At 53.4% G+C, this 20,535-nt stretch overlaps 3 protein-coding genes; 2 read left to right on the plus strand and 1 right to left on the minus strand.

Moving 5' to 3' along the window:
* Positions 1 to 2,454: 2,454 nt before the first annotated feature.
* On the minus strand, positions 2,455 to 2,610 carry CHC_T00001549001 (hypothetical protein). The gene has a single exon (XM_005712388.1). It carries the CDS (start codon positions 2,608 to 2,610, stop codon positions 2,455 to 2,457), a length of 156 nt encoding a protein of 51 aa, XP_005712445.1.
* Positions 2,611 to 2,615: 5 nt separating this feature from the next.
* Positions 2,616 to 2,849, plus strand: CHC_T00001550001 (hypothetical protein). The gene has a single exon (XM_005712389.1). The coding sequence runs from the start codon at positions 2,616 to 2,618 to the stop codon at positions 2,847 to 2,849; it is 234 nt and encodes a 77-aa protein (XP_005712446.1).
* A 15,501-nt stretch (positions 2,850 to 18,350) lies between these two features.
* On the plus strand, positions 18,351 to 20,041 carry CHC_T00001551001 (hypothetical protein). XM_005712390.1 is given in 4 exon segments: positions 18,351 to 18,458; positions 18,539 to 18,844; positions 18,952 to 19,020; positions 19,021 to 20,041. 3 exon segments carry the CDS (start codon positions 18,351 to 18,353, stop codon positions 19,018 to 19,020), a joined length of 483 nt encoding a protein of 160 aa, XP_005712447.1. The 3' UTR covers positions 19,021 to 20,041.
* The last annotated feature ends 494 nt before the right edge of the window (positions 20,042 to 20,535 follow it).

Below are 20,535 nucleotides of genomic sequence, written 5' to 3' on the forward strand. Positions count from 1 at the left end.
GACCTACGACTGCTGGAGGTTGTGGCATTTGCCTCCCCAGCTCATCAGCCTCATGCGACGCCTCGATTATTCGATTCCCCTGGGCGGCGCTGATGCAGACACCGAACTGCATTCTCTCCTCGATAAAATAGAGGAGGTCGATTGGGACTCGATACCGCGTCAAAATTCCTCTCGTTCCTTCGTCCGGCGACGCACCTCCTTCTCTCCTGGTCGTGCTCATCGTGGTGCGGGGGACTACGCTTGGTTTAACCCCTGGACGGGATCGCAATGTTCTTGCGACGAGGCGCGTCTGAGTCGGCAGTATGGGAGCCAGACGCCCGTTCCGGTTGAATTGCCCGTCTTCCTTGCGGATACCCGCGAGCGCGACCTCTGTCCCAGAAAGCCTTTGCGTTCTCGTCCTGTGTTACCGGTCTCACCGACTTCACTTCCTGTCGATCCGGCCGACCCCACTCTTCCCGTGAATGTTTCGATAAGGGCGACGAGAGCCCCTGAGTGTGAGGAGGTCAAATCCTCTTTGCGGTCCCATTCACCTCCAGTGGTCAGGTGTCAACCTCTATCAGAGACGAGAGAGGTCCCCTCGTCAGCTAGCCGGACTGACAGTCTGTCCGTGCGCGCAGCCCCAGAAAGGAAGGGAAATTCTTTGTCCCTTACCCCCTTGGCTCCTCCTGCACCGTCTTCCCCTGTGCACGTCCCAGCTCGTCCCCCTTCTCCTGCAGCTGTTTCGGTTGCCGCCCCCTTGTCACCAATCGTCGACGCAGTCCAATCGACCAGGGGAGGTTCGACCTCCCCGTCCTCTCCAGATGTTATCAAAAAGAACGACGGCGCCGCCAGCGTCTATCGCACATTGCTCCGTGCTCACGGATTAAACGAGGGGGCTCTTCGAGGAGCGTCCCTCGTTGACCTGCGCTTACTGGCGCAACTTGTCGCCTCACTTCCAAAGAAAAAAATCCTTGGGTGAATCGTCCCATTGACCCATTGCCGATGATAGCGTCCGGCCGATCCATGTTCGGATCGTTGCCCTCTGAGGGTGTCGTCTCATCGTCGACACTTCCCTTCGTTCCACCGAAAATAAATTGCATTCCCTTTTCCTATCCACTTCCTCCTCTTTTTGCATTTTTCTTCTTTTTATCCCACACGTACGTCATCCGTCTCCTCATTTTCCTTTTCCTCCTCTTTATCCAACGCTTTGATGGGGCCCGCACGCCCCTCTTTCAAGAGCGGATCCCGTGGCTCCCTCCTCATTCGTCCTCAAACCTGCATCACCGACGACCCCGTCAAGGTGACGCTCTGATAGCGGTGTTCTGGTGTGGTGGAATGAATGCCTCTTCTTTTGACTTCCATCCCGCATTCCTCCTCTTTATATTTTTCCTGCGTCTCCGCAAGGTACACGCTCTTAAGAGTACGCGTGTATCTTCATCGCTGGTGTCTGTGGCTCCTGTTGCCTCTAATAAGGCTCCCCTCTTTCTTCCCCGTCCGGCTGTTCCCTTACTCGCCCAGTTATGTCGTCGAGGAATATATTAATTCGTGATTAGGGGTTCCCTCTGTCCAATGAACCCGCCTTGTTCAGTATCCCCTGCGATGGCTTCGATCCTGTGTCCCATCTCCTTTGTACTTGAGTGCGAATCCTCATGTCGCCTCGTGGAATCCGAACGTCTGTGGGCGTGTGGGTCTGTGAAGATCTGTTCTCGTCGGAGTGATGTCATCAGAGTTCATCAGTTTTTCGAAGGAAGGTTCGGGTCTCCTGCTAGCTGTACCTTCACTGAGCTTTCGTCGCGCACAGCCCGGCTTCTTTCGAACGTCGCGACCAACCCTCTGTGATCGAAAAGATCTTTCGTGATAGGTTTTCCGCACTACCGTGCGTTGTCTCTTATCCACGGCACAGCATTACCGCTGCCGTGTAGGGTTGCTGGCTCGGCGTTCATTCAGTCAACGGCATTCGTCCCGTTTTCCGATACTCATTTCTACGCCTGGCATCTTCCATAACGTGATAACACACGCTGCTTACGAATGCTTTCCGACCATCATCAGCGCCTATTTGACTGGTCGTTAATTGCGAGCGACCCACGATGGGGACGCCCCAATTCAGAATCATGAAAGAATATCAATTTAAAGAACTTCGGAGTGGTCATTCACGTAGTGGCGTTCCGGATTTCCTTAGTCACCGACCGCCTCTTACTGTACATCTTCCAGTAGCGATGTCAAACACTCGGCGAGTGTGCACTTCTCTTCCTTTCGTGCTATACACGTCCGTCCCATCTTCCGCGTGCCTCCAATTATTTGTTCAACTCCGCACGTCGTGCGTAGCGGTCTTGATCTCCTGACTTATCTCCCTCCCAACGGGGGGTCTCGTCATGATCGACGTCCTGTCGGTCGTCCTTAATGTCGATGTCGCGGCGTGGGGTCGTGTTAGATCTTCACAACAAGAAGTGAGATAAAATAAAAATGCACAGGAACTTAGGGCAAATAAAAAACATAGGAAAGCAGTAAGAGGGTCAATGTGCGAGACAGTAGAGTAAATAAGAGAAGGATGTCGTTTCGGTAGTTCGCTTGTGGTAACAACGAGAACGTGAGCTTGACGTCGTCAGTCGCGTCGAGCCACAGCTCTGTCATTGGTAATGAGCTCCTCGATCGACGATCTCTCTACTCCGGAGTTGCTCTCCTCGCCTTGGTGCTCCGGATCGTTCTTGTTGGAAGGTGGCGCGAAACTCCCGATTGCCTTCTCAATGAGACGTCACAAATCGGTCCTCGTTGACGTGAGGATTACCATTTCTCTGCTCTCTCTTCTTCATTTTTTTTCAGCTGCCTCGATCAGGGAGGCGGGTCGCGAGAACAGGAGTCCGTGGTCTTAGGTAGGGGTTTGGTCGTCCTTTGCGTACGTACGGAACTCATTGTACATGGCCATACCGACGGCGGCATTGTGTCTTGCCCCGTGGAAGAAGGCTCCCGCTCGTTGAGTGTCTTGCGCGATGGCTCACGACGATGTGATCTGGTGACCTGGTGTACTTGTGTCATGGGCTGTAGCCAGCGCTCCTCTGTTTTCGTGCGACCAACAAGTACTGTTTCCCCCTGGCTTTTTCATTAAATTTTCGAAGGTTACCCCCTTGGTCCATTTTCGGCTTTTACCGCTCATCCAGCGTTTCTCTGATGACCTCCAAGTATTTTCTTGATTAAATTGCGCGTCACGAGGGCGGATCTCTGATCCAAGCGTCCTGTCTCGTGCGCGTGATTGTGTCTCAGGAGGTATCTGACCTCAGCCTGAGACTACAGTAAATTTTCGTTTTCGTGGTACGACTGCGGCGGCTCTTGCATTCCGGTGAGGGAGGTTTTCAGATAAAATCGCCTAAGTCCTTTCTTTCCCTGCTCTGGCTTGTGGGTGTTGTCGACGGTTAACGTCGCTCTCCTTTTTCGACATCTCGTACGGGACGATCGTGTCCCCCTTTTCCCTGTTTGCATCTTCGCGTGGCGGCGGGTACGGACTTGCGCGTGCCGTTTGCACGTTTTCTAAGTACCCAGCGCTTCATGCGCTCGACCCGACACGCCTTCCTCTTTGTCGGCGTCGTCTCGTCCTTTCTACGCTACTGCAGCGTTTCCCGAGGCCACTGTGATGGGATATACCCGCTGATCGACGTTCACAGGACGCGGTCGTACCTCTGGACCTCAAAGGTGAACGAAACAAAAGAGAACGCAAAAAAACACAACAGAAAACGTAGTAGGGCATAGCTACGGATCGGTGGGTGCGTCGCGCGTATGCCAGAAGTACTACAGGGGCGTCAGTGTTAGTCGCAATCGACGATTCGTTGACTACGTCGCGGTGGGACTATGCTTGACCTTGCCGCGGGCTTGCCTAGGTCAGTAATTACTTCTGCTCGACAAGCCTCTGTATCGGGGCTTGCGGAGCTCCGTCAGCGACTGGTGCGTCCCCTTTTGATCATCCTTTCCCGTCAATCAACAATATCCCCTGTAGCGGGGGGGTGGGGCTCCTCTCCCTCCAGAGTCTCCTTTCAGTTTTCCCGTCTCGTGCACACTGTGCCTTTCCCGTCGAATACAGTCTTCTCTTGGTCGAATCGACCCGCGATACCTCGCATCTCCTCCCTCGTCGGGGCTTACTTGTCTTGACAAGGCACCCGCAGCGGTTCTTTCTTCTTTTCTCACGGCACTAGCCTTCGTCTGTATGTTGCAGACTCACTGATCGACTTGCGCCAGGCAAAGTCGTGTCGTAGACAACGACAGACAAAATAAACGTAACATAACAAACAAACGCGCACAAAGACAAACAACCAGCTAAAACCGAAACAATGAAAAGAGGTAGTGAGAAGAGAAGGGGGGTTAACGTTGCAAACTAGTAAGTACTCTGATCGTCAGTAAACGCGTCGTGGCCCTGTCGTTCGCAACTGTCGGGTGAACCGTGTCGTCTCGTTGGGACGTCAACTCCTCCGGCAATCTCTCGTTCCCAACCCTACTCGTTGCCCTCTCTGCTCCGCTTGGTGGCTCTCCATAAACGCGGGTTGCGCGGGGGTCGGGGGTCAGTCTTAAATCCACACTGCTCCTGTCTCTAAAAAGGGTACCTCCTGCCCGGCGAGCGCGCGTTGCGCCTCGCTAATCCTTGTCAACTCTCCGCAAAGCGAGTTGGACGGGGCCGCCGGCTAATGACGTGTTCTGCTTCATACGCAATTGGTAGTCGCCGGTCGCGATCTGACTTCGATATTTGTGCGGTCAGCCCTGGCTAGCAACAGTAACTGAGCGGGCAACCGGCGATTTCGGGCGGCCATCCTCAATTTTGATTAGGATTTTGAGGGAGGACTGGTGCTCAATTCTCGTACTGTTCATTCGAGAATCCCCTTCCGGTATATCTCTAGTAGTTCTGGGATAATTTTCGTTCCCCGTCCATGCAGACTCCTGCTCTCAATCTTAAGCTCACGTGTGGGCTTCGATGACGCGTTGACATCAAGGCGAGCGTAACACCTCATCCGGGGGTACGGTGACATTCCCCATTTCTCAACGAAGCAGCATGCATCGCTTCCTCAAACTTCTGACTTCTTTGCTGGCTCCCCTCTGCATTCTTTCTTGACAACAGCTATCCAGGTACCGCGTGCGCGACTTGCGCCGGCAGGGGCAACCGTTTCCTTCGGAAATACGTGACTGCCGTGATACGAATTAACTGCTCAATGGGCTCCCACGTCGCGTCCTCGGTGGTATACCCATACCATCTTACTTTGAGAATTAATTTCTCCTCGTCGTAGCCGTGGTCCACGATCTTGTCGATCACATACTCCTGACTCTCGGCTCCTTCTTCCTACGTGTCCAACTGTCCGTCCCCCTTCCAAAGAGCCAGCGACTCATCCTCATCCTGCTCTTCCGAACCTCCCATTTTTTGTAGATCGGGCGGGATGCCCGCAGCTTCCTGATTTACCAACGGTCCGTCATCCGTCCTATCGTTCGCTTGCGCGGCGGGTTCTTCTCGTTCCCCTTCTCGACTGAGGAATTGTAGCGCTTGTCGTAGCCCGATTATCGGCGTGTAGTCCATGGGACTAGGGGCTAATTCGACTCGATCACGCGACACGCGCTCTTCTTGGTCGCCGATGGCAATGACGACCGTATTCTCAGTTGACTCCTTCACTTGATATGGACCCGTACCCACTTGTGCCAACTTATGTTTCGGCTCGGTGGCCGTGCCTTGCTCATTCCGAAGGAATAAGTATGATCCTGAAGGGATGTCATCCCTCGGTTTGCGGAGCCTTGCGTCGAAATTTCGCTTGTAGCGCGCTTGTTCTTTCCGCAAGCTCTTACCAGCGCCTTTCTTCAGGCTTTCCAACCACGACTGCCATTTCAGGTAGTACGGTCGATTCGAGCTAAATCCTTCCAAACTTGGCTGTGCTTGTAACGCAATGCTTCTCGGCGCCCGAGCTAACACCAGCTCGAAGGGCGCGATATTCGTAGTTCGATGAACTTGCGTGTTGTATGCGAACGTCGCAGCGTCGCTAAACAGGTCCCAGTCGTTGCGATGCTCTCCAACATATTTTCGCAACGCGGAAGTCAGCGTGCGGTTAAACCTCTCAACTTGGCCGTTGGCTTGCGGGTGGTACGTGGTCGTGAACACATTGCGTATGCCGAGAATTCGGCAGACATTCTGAAAGAACCGGGCCGTGAACTGTGTTCCATTGTCGGACAGCAGCTTGACCGGCGGTCCGTACACGAATACCCAATGGTGAGCGAAGGCTTGTGCGATGTGCGCAGCTGATATCTTCTTCAACGGTACGGTTCGTACCAGTTTCGAGTATCGATCGCTGATCTCGAGATTATACCGATTTCCTCGTTTAGTTGTAATTAGCTCGCCGAGGATGTCAATGGCGACATACTCCAGCGGAGCTTTGGGCGTGAACAGCTTCATTTCCTTCGTGTTTCTTCTTAACTTCACCCTTTCCCGCGCACATGCGGCGCAATTCTTCGCGACTGCATAGCAGTCTAGGGCCATCGTAGGCCAGTAAAATATCTTCTCAATGTCTTGTAAAGTTTCCTGCCTCCCCGGTGTCCTGCCAATTTTGCGTAATAGCTTAACCCTAGGACGCGGTCCCTTAACGGTTGTGGTATCACCACTTGAACAAACTCCGCCGCGGTACGGCATAGAGTTCCTCCGAGTTCCTCGGTCTCCATGCTGATCGTTCTCACCTTTCCGGCGTCCATTTCTTCCTTGATGCGGTTGCAGAAGGGGTCTACGGCTTGCTCGCGAATGAGCTCCTCCGGAGTGACAGCTTGGAATTGATCGAGGCGATCAGGGGCGGTCCCCCCCTCAAGAGCGAGGATGTCGTCTAACGCGTCAAAACTGTCCTCGTCCTCCACTGTACCCTCGGCTGGTTCGGCCATAAAGCATGGGATATCGTCGTCGATTTCGTCGACGGTTTCTCCTGCGGTCCGTAATCTTGACAGGGCATCAGCTTGCCTGTTAGCCTTGCCCTTCTTGTACTTGATTTCGAAATCAAATTCCGAGAGGCGGAGCCTCCATCGGATTAATCTCCCGCTGGGGCCGGTTACGTTCATCAACCACCTCAATGAGGCATGGACGGTATGCACAATGAAGTGCTCGCCATATAGATATGGTCTTAAAGTCTGTACGGCCCAAATTACCGCTAGACATTCTTTTTCTGATACAGAATAGTTTCTCTCGGCTGCGGCTAACGTTCTTGAAAAGAACCCGATGGGTTTACGTTGCGCATCCGGATGCGTTTGAAATAATGCAGCGCCGATTTGATAGTCGCTTGCATCGGTATCTACCGAGTAGGGTAGGTCCTTCTTCGGCAGCGCCAACACCGGTGGCGCCAAGATAGCTTCTTTGAGCTTATGAAACGCTTTTTCGCACGGTTCGTCAAATCCTTCCAACTGGACCGGTTGTCCCTTCTTCAATAGTTGATTGAGCGGATGCGCGATTTTCGCGTAATGTGGGACAAACCGACGGTACACATTACAAAGTCCCAAGAAGCTTCTGAGCTGGGTCTGCGTTTGAGGGTACCGCACTTGTTCCAACGCAGTGGTTCGCGCGACATCAACCTCCAATGTACCTGGCCGAACGACATGGCCCAGGTACTTGATCTTTTCGACGAAAAATTCGCACTTGCGAAGCTTGAGCTTCACACCTGCCTTCTCCAATACAGAAAGTATTTCATCCACGTGCACGATGTGCTCCTCCCACGACTTGCTAAAAATTATTATGTCATCCAGATGCACCAAACAGCATTTCCAACGGAACGGAGAGAGCAGGATATCCATTGCTCTCTGGAACGTCGCTGGCGCGTTGGTTAGCCCGAAGGGCATTCTTGAGAAGCGATACAGACCTGAGTGACACGAAAATGCGGTCTTGTCGCGGTCGCATTTAGGGATAGGCATCTGCCAATATCCCGAGATCGCATCTAACGCGGAGAAAACCTTGGTGTCACCAAGCGAGTCCAGACACTCATCCATGCGCGGTAAAGTGTACGTGTCCTTTACTGTTACCGCGTTTAACCTGCGATAGTCTACACAAAAGCGCATCGATCCGTCCGGCTTCGGCACTAATAAAACGGGCGACGCCCACTCTGACTGCGCCGGTTCGATGACTCCTGCTTCTAACATCTTCTGTACTTCTGCATCTTCCACTTCGCGGGCTTTAGGCCAGGCCCGATACGGGGCTTGCGCAATTGGCCTTGTATCCGCGGCCAGTTCAATCCGGTGGACCGTGGTCTTGATCTCACCAAGGGTCCCATCCCACATGCGGGAATATTTTTTTAACATCCGACGGAATCTTTCGCGCAGCCGGTCCGGCACGTAGCTCAGGTCGAGCTCCTCCACGTCCGGCGGGGGAGGCTCAATCCGCCGCTCCGGCTTCGTAGTTGCCGTCGCGGAGAGCCCTTCCTCCCGTTCTCCTTGCTGGTCCTCGCGATCTTGTTCCGACGGTTCCCACCTTCTCTCGCCCGTAGGCGGCGGGGTAGAATTAGTAAATTTTTCCTCGTCCCTTTCTTGAATTCCAAGTACCTCACCAATGGTGGAATTGCTCTTGAATACGGCCCTCGGATGCGGTAGTAGTTCCGCCACCACTTGGCCTTTTTGAACCCTGACAGGGTAATTTCTAAAATTCGCTACAAGCAATCTAAAAGGTTCGTCAGGCTCAACCTGAACTACACCGTTGGTGCTTACCAATCCGTGCTTGTTGTATAGGGGTGAGTAGGGTTGAACTACGACCAAGCCCGTCCTCTTCGAGGTGCATTCGACTACGTGTTGCGTCCCTGGCTCAATGGTCGTGGCTCTTGCCACCTTCACCCTGGGGGAAACTGGCTCCCCTTTTGCATCAGTTTCGCCCTTTCTGGGGACCAGATGCTTCTTCGATTTTCTCGCCGAGAACCGCCTTACGATCGGAACCTCCGAGAAATCCGCCAACTCAAGTGTCCTCTTCCGTGGGTAGATAGCCTCCACGAACCTATCGCAATAGTCCGCTCCTAGAATCAGCGGTACCGCGAGCTTTTCGCACACAATAAATTCGGCAGCAGCCACAAATCGTCCAAGTCTCACGGGCATCTTGATGGTTCCGAGAGTCTGGAGTGGCCTGTTGTTCGCGTCGCCAATGTCTTGGGTCGGTCCGTAGGACACTAGAGATTCCATTCCAGCCGGGAGTTCCGATTTTCGCACAAGGTTTGGTCCCGCGCCGGTGTCTAATACAGACAACACCCGGCTCATCAATCGGACTGTTGGTCCAATGTCCGCGTAAACTTTGTAGTTTTTTCGCGCAAGAACCAAAATCTTGTCGGGACACTCCCTTCGCTTAACCCTGTACCAGGGTCTTCGAACTTCTTCCAGCGAATGATCTCGCGCTCGGCTCAAAATTTTCTTGACTTGGGCTGGCCCTTTGGGCTTATCCACCAATCCAACAACCTCCTCATCGGGGCCTGATTTTTCCCTTAGAGACGGGGAACGGGGCTGAGCCCCGGGCACAGTACGTCGACCCTGTGCCTCTCGCGACTCATGCGAGATTCCCCAGTCTAGTTTTCCTGCCGCTGCAGGTTCCTTCTCACGTCCGACGACGCGGGCCCCGCGGTGGGCCCTCTGAAGGGTTGGTTTGGGCTCGGCGTTGAAGCACTCGGCGTGCTCGCCGTCTGCGATTCGAACCAATTCTTGACCTTCAGATAACTCGTCGATTGTATCCCTAACCTCTCCATCGGAGACAACGCCTCATAATTTCCCAAAACTCGGTGCATTTCCCGGAGGGAAAGAATGCACGTTGGCCCGGCGTGCCCCTTTTCGTAACAATGATAGCACACCAGTACGTGCTTCTTGACGGGATATTGCGGCCTAAGTCCTCCACGGGCCAGCGGCCTTCCTTGATGTTGCGGCCTTCCCATCCAGCCTGGCCTTCGAAACGTTGTACCCTTGTCTTCCATCGGAATGCGCGGCGCCGGCGTATGGCCGCGCCCCCGGAACACCATCACGGGATCCGTGGGCTCTGAAAACGACTCCGTCGTGTATGTGGGCGTCGGTAAAGTTGACGACCCGCTTGCCCCGTAGTCCTCTTGTCCGTGGCCCTCCGATGGCTCAATGAACTCTCCTTTGGCTACCAATGCTCCTTCATAATGATTTTCGCTGCTTCCGTGCGCACCGCGTTGATCTGACGCGGAGATTGACTCGTCTGAGTGGACGGCGGCGTGACCTTCACGACCGGGATAAGAAGCCCTCGGCTTCTTCCCCGCCCTGAACGTCGACGGCGTCTGAATCGTGACCTTCTTGGTCTTCTTGTCCTTAGCGCGGCTCGCCGAGCCATGCGCCTTCGCGTAATTAACTAGTCTCAAAAACGAAACGTCCCGATTGTCTTGTCGGTATTGAGATACCATCGGCTTGATACTCGAATGGAGTCCTTCAATAAACATCGTCATTTGTTCTTCCATCGAATATACGTTTCCACATCGATTGCTCGCGTCCGTCAGACGGATATAAAATTCCATCTCGTCTTCAGACGGTCTTTGCTGAACTTCTCGCAAAGCGAGTACGGCTTGACGGATTGCCTCGTCGGTTGCGAAACTCCTCAACAACCACTGTACGGCCTCCGGCCAAACGGACACCTTTCCGTGATGGGACCCGGCCGTCTGAGACACCGAAGTGTACTGTCTCAAGGCGATGCCGCTTACAAATTCGGGCAACAAGCGGATCGCTTGCCCCTCGTTCATTTCTTGAGTATCAAACTCTTGAACTAACTTTGCCAAAAATCCAACACAAGGACCCCGTCCTCACCTGTGAACGTGTTGTCCTTCTTCACCTTTGGCGGAATATCTCTCCTGATTTTTCGCACGGCGGTTCGCCGGGAACTTGACAAATATGTCTGCGGGTTCCGCAAGCGGTACGTTCGGTACGAAAGTAATTTCTTGAAGAGGTAGTTGGTCGGATTAAGCTCCTCCAACTCCTCCCATCGCGGCCCGCGTCGCGTTGCGACGTCCTCTGGCTCAGCGTCCTTGTCTCTCCGCGAGGCGGACGAAGTGATCCCGCCCCGTCTGGAGGTAATTTTCTTGCCCTGCGAAATTCCTTTTCCTTCCTCTGAACGATGTTCGGAATTGCTGGCATGGTTCGACGAACCGTCGTCACCATCTTCGGAAAGGCCATTCGACTCGGTCATTGAGTCTTGTTCCTCCGGCTCGTCACTACCGTGACTCTTGCTCCTGCGTCGCATATTCTTCTTCGAAGTCTTCGACTTGGAACTCCGCTGTACAGCGGCCTTGTCCTTCTTCGATCGACGGTCGTCTTCTCGACCCGTTGGGAGCGGCTCTTGCCCGGCGGCCTGTTCAAGGTCCTTGAGAAGATGAGCGGCGCGGTAAAACCTGTCGTCGATACTGCTTCTAAATTTACCTAAGGACTCCAAAGCTTGATTCGCGTCGGGCCTTGCGTCCTTGACTGAAATTTTCAACGAAGCTAGGACTTCCGGCTCTAGACCGTCGGTCGCATCACCTCGCTCCTTCTCGACGAGATCCACTCGAGCCGATAGCTCTCCTAAATCGGGGTGGAACTCGGATGCTTGCAACTCCAGTTGCTTCCGGACGAGGGCTACTTCAGCCTCGAGATTTTTCGTCATCTCTTGGCGAATTTCCTCGCCCATCTTCTCGAACCTGTAGGATAGGTTATCCTTGTCGGTTCAATCCCCGTCGGGGATTCTTGACCTTCGGGATCCGTGGCCGTATTGGCCTGGCTTCGGGTGCAAAGACCTCGCGGGATCCTCGACGCCCTTGCCGATCCGCTCCTACTCCCACCGAGACCGACGTCCACGGGTGCGTTTGTCGACATCGCTCGTACGAGCGAACCTACACAAAAAACAGTTACAAACAAAAAATACAAAAGAGACTCCGTTACCCAGACCACTTCCGTGTCGTAGACAGAACAAATTCTAGGTCGGGAGACCACTTTTGTAGTGCAACGTGCCTGGCAGGCCGCGAACACAGTCCGACGGTCAAAACAAAAAGAAGAAAAACAACAACAGCAACAACCACTGCCGATGGCACGCGCTACGGAGCGTTCGAGACTCCCTTTCTCCTTGTGTGGGCTTGCGGCCCACGGTAGCTCGACTCCGACGGGGGGGTTAAGGGAAGATACCCGGCCCGGGAGGATAATGGTGGTAGAGACTTGTGAAGACTTGAGCGCTCGACGAGTGCGGGTTGGGCTTGTCTACGAGAATGTAACCGCGGTTCGCTGGGTTGTAAGGCCAATGCTCGACGGGCGTCTTCAGCACCTTGTGTGTAATTCAAGGTCTTCGACGGGGGCTTGTTCAGCATTACCCGACGGGATCGTAACCGTGTAGCAACGCTACTACCGACGTGTTGCCCGATGGCTAAAAACACCCTCACCAGCGCGATCGCGATCGCGGTAGGCGGTACCAACTCTGTCTTATACAGTAAGACCTTCGACGGAGGCGTCGTTACAACAGCCTTCCTACGGAACTTGAAACAGTAGCAGCGCTACACAACGTGTTGCCCGATGGCTAAAACACCTACACCGGATCGGTCGCAACCGACTCCAATGGAACCAACACAATTGAGGGAAAAGTAGAGGTAGAGATAGAAAAGGATAGGAATTAGAGATAGAAAAGGTAAAAGGAATGGGACCCCCGAGCGCTGAAGGATGCCGTAGGCTTAGGTAAAAGGGAGCGTCTTGGTAGAGACGGACTTCGACCAAGGCAACATTCAACTCCGGCAACTCGGGTTACCTTTACTGACTTGGTGGTCAGAGGGCTAAGGTATATATCGCCCCGCCGGAGCCACGACAGTAGCTCGCGGCGCTAGATCCTAGATCTAATCTAATGTCAGCAAAATTAATGCCAACTAATTAACTAAATAAAATAAAATAATTAAAAATTGAAACTGTGCAATTATTCACACTTGTGTCCCCCAACCCGGACTACTTTTCATATCCAAATACTTTCCTTTCTTTTCACCCCCCTTTTCAGGTGCGTATTGCACTACAGTTCTCGTGGCTTTCTTTCCAAGCCATCGTATCGAAGTCGATCCGCAAGCACCTTGTTTGGTGGCTAGCATTGCACAGACGCGCCTGCGCAAGTTCCCATAGGCCTTTGGCATCTGCCTCTAAATTCGAAGACGCAATATCTTCGAAAATGGCAAGGGCAGTGCCCGAAAAAGCGCAAGCAAGAAGACGGTGGTGTGATCCGTCGCGTACAGGAAAATCTTTGCACAGCCTTTTCCAGGCTTTTCTTGCAGCATAAAAACGAGTGTCACCAGGCTTTGATATCTTCACCGTGTCAAGGGATTTGCTATATATCTTCTAGTGTGAAGAGAATAAAGTTCCTGAACCTCTTCTGCTTTGGCGTTTTGTCGTACATCGAGGTCGCCTCTCGCGGATCTGGCCAACAGCTCTTCAGCATCCGGACGCGAGGCACATTTGACGTTCGGTTTTGGAGCAGCTGTGGCCGTGATCATTTCTGATAGCTTGGACGGGTGATAATCTATCGCCTCGGATGCCGAGGAGACCAGACCACCAACGAGCACGATATTCTGTGCGTTCTTCTCCATGGCTTTCAGCACGTCCTCTATTATCTCCTTCATACCAGCTACAACGCTTAGAACACGAGAGTCCACTTCTTGCGCTCCAGCCTCAATACCGGCGCCGGCCTCCTCAGGGCTACGCCGAACGCGTTGAGACGTCAACGAATGTGACCGCTGCGGAGTCTCGGGGGGGAGTTGCGTATCACTGCTTCGGGTCGTGTTTGTCACAGGGCTTATCGTATCAACTCCTTCCCGGCCGAAATCCAACGGACCGGAACGACGCCGGCCATCTTCGGCCTCATCTTGAAAAGTGCGCCTCATCGTAGAGACACGGCCCTTGTTCCTGGCCTCTGCCAGTCCAGGCAGACTGATCGCACACCACCACGATCAATTACAAGCTTGTAATGTTGCGGCAATTCTGCCGCGGGGCACCGAGCGACCTGTAATGACGGGAATCTACCCGTATTCTTTTACTTCTCACAAATCTACTGCCTCCCCCTTTCCTATCTTCGGGGATGGCTTCTTAAGTACACGTTCCCCGGGATGAGTTGGCTATCCCCAACCCTCCTTCCCGCCTTTCGCTTGCCCATCCCTCGGCGGTATACGAATGCGCTCCGCCCCGTGGTACGCGTGTCCAGCTCGCCACCTGGCAACCGAATTCCTCGTAACAGTACAGTATATTGCTCATATACGTGGCCCGGGATACAATTTCAGCTTCCTTAAAGGTGGAATTTCGCTCCCTTTCAAAGTGCTGCGCGTCCTTGAGAATTCTTTGGCCAAGGAGGCGGACAACAATGTTTTTGCGTTCCACCACACCAAGCTTATTATGCCGACGAGCAGGTCGCGCTTCGAACTTTATGCCGAAATAGCTCAAGGCTTGGGCAAAGATACGATTGAAGAACTCCATGTCTCCAGAGACTGCTCCGGGTGCTCCGTGTATGTTGATCCAATTCAACTCGAACGCCTTTGAAGAGATACCCATCTCTCGGGATGGAACTATCACTGCTACTGAGAAGGAGGTGTGAGTGTCAACTATATGAATGATGGGATGTGCTGTCAACTCCATGATGAAGAAGAAGTCGACTTGGACATGCCTATTGAACGTGGAGAGGACTTTGTTCATAGAAATCTTTTTCGATTGCAAAGGTCTTCCAGTCGACTTGCATGATGTACACTTATCGAAGGTGGAGCGGAGGGCTTGACGAAATACTTCAGTGAGGACACCCCCACGTTGACACAGCGTGATCATATCGTCAACATGGAGATGGGTGTGCGAGTGAAGCTTGTTTGCGAATCTGCGAGCAATCTTTCAGTTGTTGAACTTGCGGCTGTCGTCACCATCGCGCCTTTGGAACGCTACCAACGCTTTCTGGCTGGAGAAGTATGTCTTACAAGCACAGAGCTTGGACGGCACAACCATCAGGTATGTACGGACAGCACCAGAATCAAGCCTACACGTGGGGTCGGAGTACGTCTCAAAACTAAGTTGATGTCGAGAGATACCTCTTGTGCCCTTCGGAACAACAAGGAGATTTTCCGGACCCAAGAGGTACGATTGATGGCATATTTCATTGCCAAGGAGCAAGAAGCCATCTCCTTTGGTCATGTAGAAAGGAATTTGGACATGAAGGCCCGTCATATCGGCAATAGGTAGATCCCAAATTCCCACGACAGGTTGTGCTTCACTGCACTCCTTTCCGTATCCATGAATGAAGGGCTCGCAGTCGAGCTCACAGATCTTGAACAGTATGCCCAAAGAATTGCACAGTGCAGTTGCGGATATGATTCCGCCCACGCTACGCGGACAACCAGGATCAACAATGGGATTGGGATCCCTTTGCCCGATCAAAACATCAGAGCTTGCCCCAGGCACGGCCACTAGGCTTGACTGCCTGAGCCGGGACCGGAGCGCTTGCGAAAAAACTTTCCTTGCGGATTATTAGTCTTTGATGAAGGTCCGCTAGCTCGATTGTTTTCACGGCGTTTCTTTCGAAGTGTAGTGAGATAGCTTGGTTTAGGACACACATCTTCGCCCCGCAAATGACCTGGACTTCCACAATCAAAGCACTTTTCCGCCTCTTGGTCACGGGGATTGCGATCTTTCCTATTTCCGAGTGTTCTGGACTGATGTGTCCTCTTGAGGTTCTGGGAAGAGTTAGCAGCAGAATCCCTCTGATTTTTGGCACCTGGTAGATTGTAAGATGCCAAAAGAGTGTTAACCTTACGATCAACCGTGGCGTTGATCTCTCTAGCTGAATACTTGCCTCCAATATTGGAGTTTGGAGGTTGCGTGAGTGTACGTAAAACCAGCACAGCGTCATCTAAATTAAGAGTATGAGACCCTGATCCGAGATGAAGGTGCTGGCCACGGGAGTGGGTTGATTTACAGCGCTGGTGGGGTGCTTAAGGCCTTCTGCAGCTGGAACGAGCTGCTTGATAGAGTCAATGCACTTTGATCTGAAAGTTTTCATGTACTTGTGCCGTTCTTCGGTATCTCTTGGTACATTTCTGTCCTTTTCCAAATCAGAGAGCTTATCTACGACGTGTAACAGCTTGTCAAGATATTTCTTGGAAACTTGGGCAGTATCATCGTCTTCTTTTTTCTCTGCTCTCGCCTCTCCATGAGTTATGAGGGAAGAGGTGGCATTGACAAGGGTCCCCTCATCTAAGTTAGAATTGTTGAGGAGGGTGACCGCGAGTACCTCTCCGATCTGAGAGGAGGAAGAAGAGTTGGTATGCGGTAAGTGAGTTGCCGCCAACCCTCGGAAGCGTGACACAAAGACCCGGAGATCTTCATTACGACTTCGACGACAGGACGTTACCTTATGGAAAGAGTTGATTAGTCTTGAAACCATGGCAATGGGAGGATCTACGGCGATGGTCTTTACAATATCCCTCACCGTTTCCACCGGGTCGTCCACTTAGAGGTAATTAATGGCTCGCTTAGCTTGCGCCTCATCCACCATGGCCTGTTGATCAGGTGGAAGACCGCGCTCATACAGAGTGCGTCCGAGGATCTTAAAGATTGTTTGAAAGAGGCGATCAGATCCATTGTCATGGGCGGCTTTGACAACATCGACCCATCGACCAATCTTGCGACGCCAATCCTGCATATCGCCATCTGGCGAAAAGTAAGGAGGATCCGAAAGAGAGAATCTCTCCTTTCTCGGCTTATCTCCTGGGCCCATAACTGTGGCAGACACGGGTTGGAAGGACGGGAGAGGTTAGTTTGGTAGCCGTGCCTCAGCGGTGCGGTGGCGGAGGGAGCCGAGCGCCAGGGGACGAAGAGGCTCGGTGCAGGGCGGAGGCGGCGCGGTAGCCGCGGGAGCGAGCGAGGCGGTCGAGAGGGGCAGTGGGTCCTCGCGTGAGGCGAGAAGCGGGCAGCCGGCGAAGTGTTCGGGTACTCAAGTTGTTACCCCCGGGGATGCCTTCTTCCTCGCGAGAGTCCCCCGGTTTTTATTCCCTCGGCCGCCGCTCGGTAATCTCCCGGCGACCGCCGGCAGCAACCCTAAAATTACAGTTTGGTTGGATTAAAATACGTGTGAATTTAGGCGCATCCAACAGAGGATTGTGTACCGATTCATTTCGGGCTCTGTGCTGGCTCGCGAACACGTACTTAAAATAGACATTGGCATCCTGCATCCTGGTCTCGTACTCAGAATGCAGCACAATGCATGGATTTGCACCCCTCCCCTGCTAAAAGCGAAAGGATGTTGGAGCGGTTCCAATCGCAAATGCGAGTTGCGGAGGAGTAGCAGGTGCCTGTCGAGCATTCAGGCGCGGATTGACTCAGAGCGAGCGGTTAAGATAGTGGAGCGTATATTCGAGGACACTTCCGACGGCTCTATGGCATATCACCGATGGACTGCAGCGCGCGCAGAGGCGGAAGAAACCGGACTGTCGGAGAAGCATGGGACGGCGCTTATTTACGGTGACGTTGACTTGCCGCTTCTGTTTCAAGCGCTCGACCTCGCGTCCATTCGATGCGGGGACCGAGTGGTGGACATCGGGTCTGGTTTTGGACGGGTCGTGCTGGCGACGGCTTGCGCGTACAATGGGAAGGACGGCGCGCGGGTGCACAGCGTTACGGGCATTGAAATTCTGCCCCTGCTGCATAATTACGCGCGCGAAATGGATGACAAGATGCGGGATGTGGCCGAGGATATGGCAGTTACAAGGTTTTTGCTCGGGGATTATAGAAAGGACGAGGAGGCTCAGAGGGCGATCTGTGAGGCGGACGTCGTGTTTGCCTTCGCTACAACATGGCCGGGAGAAGATGGGGTGGCAACGGCGCTGGCGGCGACGCTCAAGGCATGCTTGAAGGTGGGGTCCCGGGCGGTGATGGTAGACACACAGATGCCAAACGAAGAGTTTCAGGGCAAGAAGTTTGCGTTAGAGCGGCAGTTCGAAGGGGATAATGAAGCGACGGGAAGCTCGATGGTGAATGTATACCGGGTGGTGCGGACGGCGGAGGACAGTTAAAGGGGAACAGGGTGGGAAGAAGAACAATTTAGAGAAGAATGCAAAATGTCAGATTATTTATTTTCCCGTTTTATTTTATTTCTCTTGGCTGCGGCATGCCATCTGCCACGGCGGGCACTCAATGCCCCGCACTCCCACCTTCCCCCCCTCCCGCACCGCGTGCTCACTCCCTCCCGTCCTTTCCTATCCCCACGAAATGTCTCACCCCCCCTCCTTGTGACTCACCCCCCCCTCCCCCTCCCCGCCCCCCTCCCCGCGGTCGTCGCTTTCATGTCGCTCGATACCTGGGCCGGCGGGCTTCCGTCGGCTGCTGAGGCCGCTGAAACCAACGCCTGGCTGCGCCGCGTTATGCAGAGCGCAAAGAACAAGGCTATGATCGCCCGTCTGGAAGACTCGCTTCATGTCTTCGTCGCTGACAGAGAACAGACCCAGCTTCCTTTTCCTCCGCGCAGCCCCTTTCATCGCAAGGTTTGTTACCTTGTCGCCAGGAGGTACGGCCTAGCCCATAGGCTCGAGCAGTATGCGGAGCACGCCCAAAGGGGGGAGGCCCAAGCCGTCAGGCTCGTCCTCCTCAAAACGCCCCATTCGGCTATTCCGGGGGAGCGGTTCGCCCAGCTTTCAGACGCGTCGGGCGCGCCGGAGGGGGGCCGCGACGTCCCGAAAGCCGCCGCGGTCGAGCCGCAGAAAGTTGTCGAGGTCGAGGAGGAGGACAAGCAAAATCGCGCCCCTCAGACTTCTACCACGTTTTTGCGAAGGCCCAGAAGCGTTCAGGGGAAGGCCGCTCCGAGGGGGAAGGCAGTGCCTACGGCTGCTTCGGGATCTTCCACGGCGACCTTGAAAAGTATTTCCGAGGAAGACTATCGAAAGTACGTACCAACTTCATCTCTACAAGGAACACATCTATAGCCAGCGTTTGTTGAGTGCGACTTGCGTTTAGGAAGCTTCTACGTTTTTATTTATTTACTAACTACAGTTTTATGTGTCTTTGTTTTATTGCGCTTTCATCTCATTGCAATGTCGTGTGCTACAGAGCTCGAGCTAGAATTTTTAAGAATCCGTCTGCACTTTTGGACGACTCGCTTCCTGATGCAGAGCTGGGGCCCTCGGCCGCTCAATGCCCGCGGATAGTCAGGATGGGCGTTCTCGCCAAAGGCCCAGTGGAAGGTTCTACAGGATTCGATCGTCGCAGAAACAGACGCATCACGCCAACCGCTACACCACAAGTTGAAGCACAGAGAACACAATCCATCATTACAAACGCTGAGAATGGAGGCCCTTTAAACGCCCCACCTCAGGCGGAAACTGGAGCTCACGATAGCCGACAAGGCAATGCGCAACTGAAAAATGTTCGTGATGGTCGCATAGCACAGCCTCAGAGCATATCGCACACAGCAGCATCGACCGCTGCGCTAGGGACTGGATTGGGTACGCATGGAGCGTTTAACGTGCCCACTTCGAACAGCCACAGAAGAACAAACCCGGGGTACACATCCCCAGACCCTACGCAGACAGACCGACAGGATCCCGATTTTGATCGCAGGTACATCAAGTGGGCGGTGCGCGCGCCACCAGCACCTGCCCATCCACCCCACCCTACACAACCGATCGCTGTCCCAGTATTTAGTCAGCTACTCTACCCATACGCAGTGCAAGGAACCACCACGCATATGCATGCGCCATCGCTGCATCTCAGGTCGGTCAATTCTGGGGGAGAGCTAGTGCAACAGGGGAATCCGGGGCAGTATCATTCCGCGCAGGTTCAGCATGTTCCTTCGGGGGCTATGATGTTTCAGCATGTTGCACAGAACGGGGGGCTAACTGGGGGCTACGATTTTAGAGATATGGGCGCGTCAGACCGCGCGTCCTATGATATCTTGCCTGTGGATAGGCTGAACGCGAGCTATCCCTATGGTAGTAGCTCCCTGCAGCATCGAGGCGTTCCTCCGCCGCTGACTAGGAACCCCTCACCAGCCTACGGCTTGGACTCCACGGTGGACTTTCCCCCGCTACCATAGCTGCGCAACGTGCCAGTAAAGCTGGAATCTTAGCACATGTATACCAAACTCACTTTGCCCGTGTTTTCCTTCGTCTCCTCCTCGAGAGTTCGGTAATGTTCTGTTCTGCTGTTCTTGCGTGGCAGCTTTATAATTGGCCTCGAACTCTGACAGATCGTTTAAGTTGCTCGCGGGCGCGGACGACTTTAGCTGGGTTATGTTGATTTCTAGCACAAAATTAGGATCGTCAGAACGATACAATTTCAACCTGTTCTGCGTATTTTGCATGTTATGATCGTATCGACTCAAAGCTACTGCAAATTTGCCTACTTGCTGAAGGGGTTGTTCAAGCACCATGTCGGTCATCGTTCGTCAATGTGTAACAAACCTGAGTCAATGAATACCCTGAATTTCGATGTACGGGCCCTATTTCCGCCACCCGAAATGAGAACTGAAATGGTACCCGTACATGACCGGCACACCACGGCAAAAATTTGACACGCGCCACACAGAATCTTGCAGACGCCCGCTCTCAACGAATAACTTGGACATACTGGCGCAGA

Source organism: Chondrus crispus, genomic scaffold (assembly GCF_000350225.1).
Source record: "Chondrus crispus Stackhouse genomic scaffold, scaffold_102, whole genome shotgun sequence".
Lineage (NCBI taxonomy): Eukaryota > Rhodophyta > Florideophyceae > Gigartinales > Gigartinaceae > Chondrus > Chondrus crispus.

What these genes read in the sequence shown, in the direction of transcription:
- CHC_T00001549001 (XM_005712388.1), bottom strand. Translation starts at nt 2,610, where the DNA reads ATGACAGAGCTGTGGCTCGACGCGACTGACGACGTCAAGCTCACGTTC.
- CHC_T00001550001 (XM_005712389.1), top strand. Translation starts at nt 2,616, where the DNA reads ATGAGCTCCTCGATCGACGATCTCTCTACTCCGGAGTTGCTCTCCTCG.
- CHC_T00001551001 (XM_005712390.1), top strand. Translation starts at nt 18,351, where the DNA reads ATGATCGCCCGTCTGGAAGACTCGCTTCATGTCTTCGTCGCTGACAGA. An exon ending in ATCGCAAGGTTTGTTACCTT is followed by an intron (nt 18,459 to 18,538) that starts GTCGCCAGGAGG and finishes CCAAGCCGTCAG; the next exon opens with GCTCGTCCTCCTCAAAACGC. An exon ending in TCCGAGGAAGACTATCGAAA is followed by an intron (nt 18,845 to 18,951) that starts GTACGTACCAAC and finishes TACTAACTACAG; the next exon opens with TTTTATGTGTCTTTGTTTTA.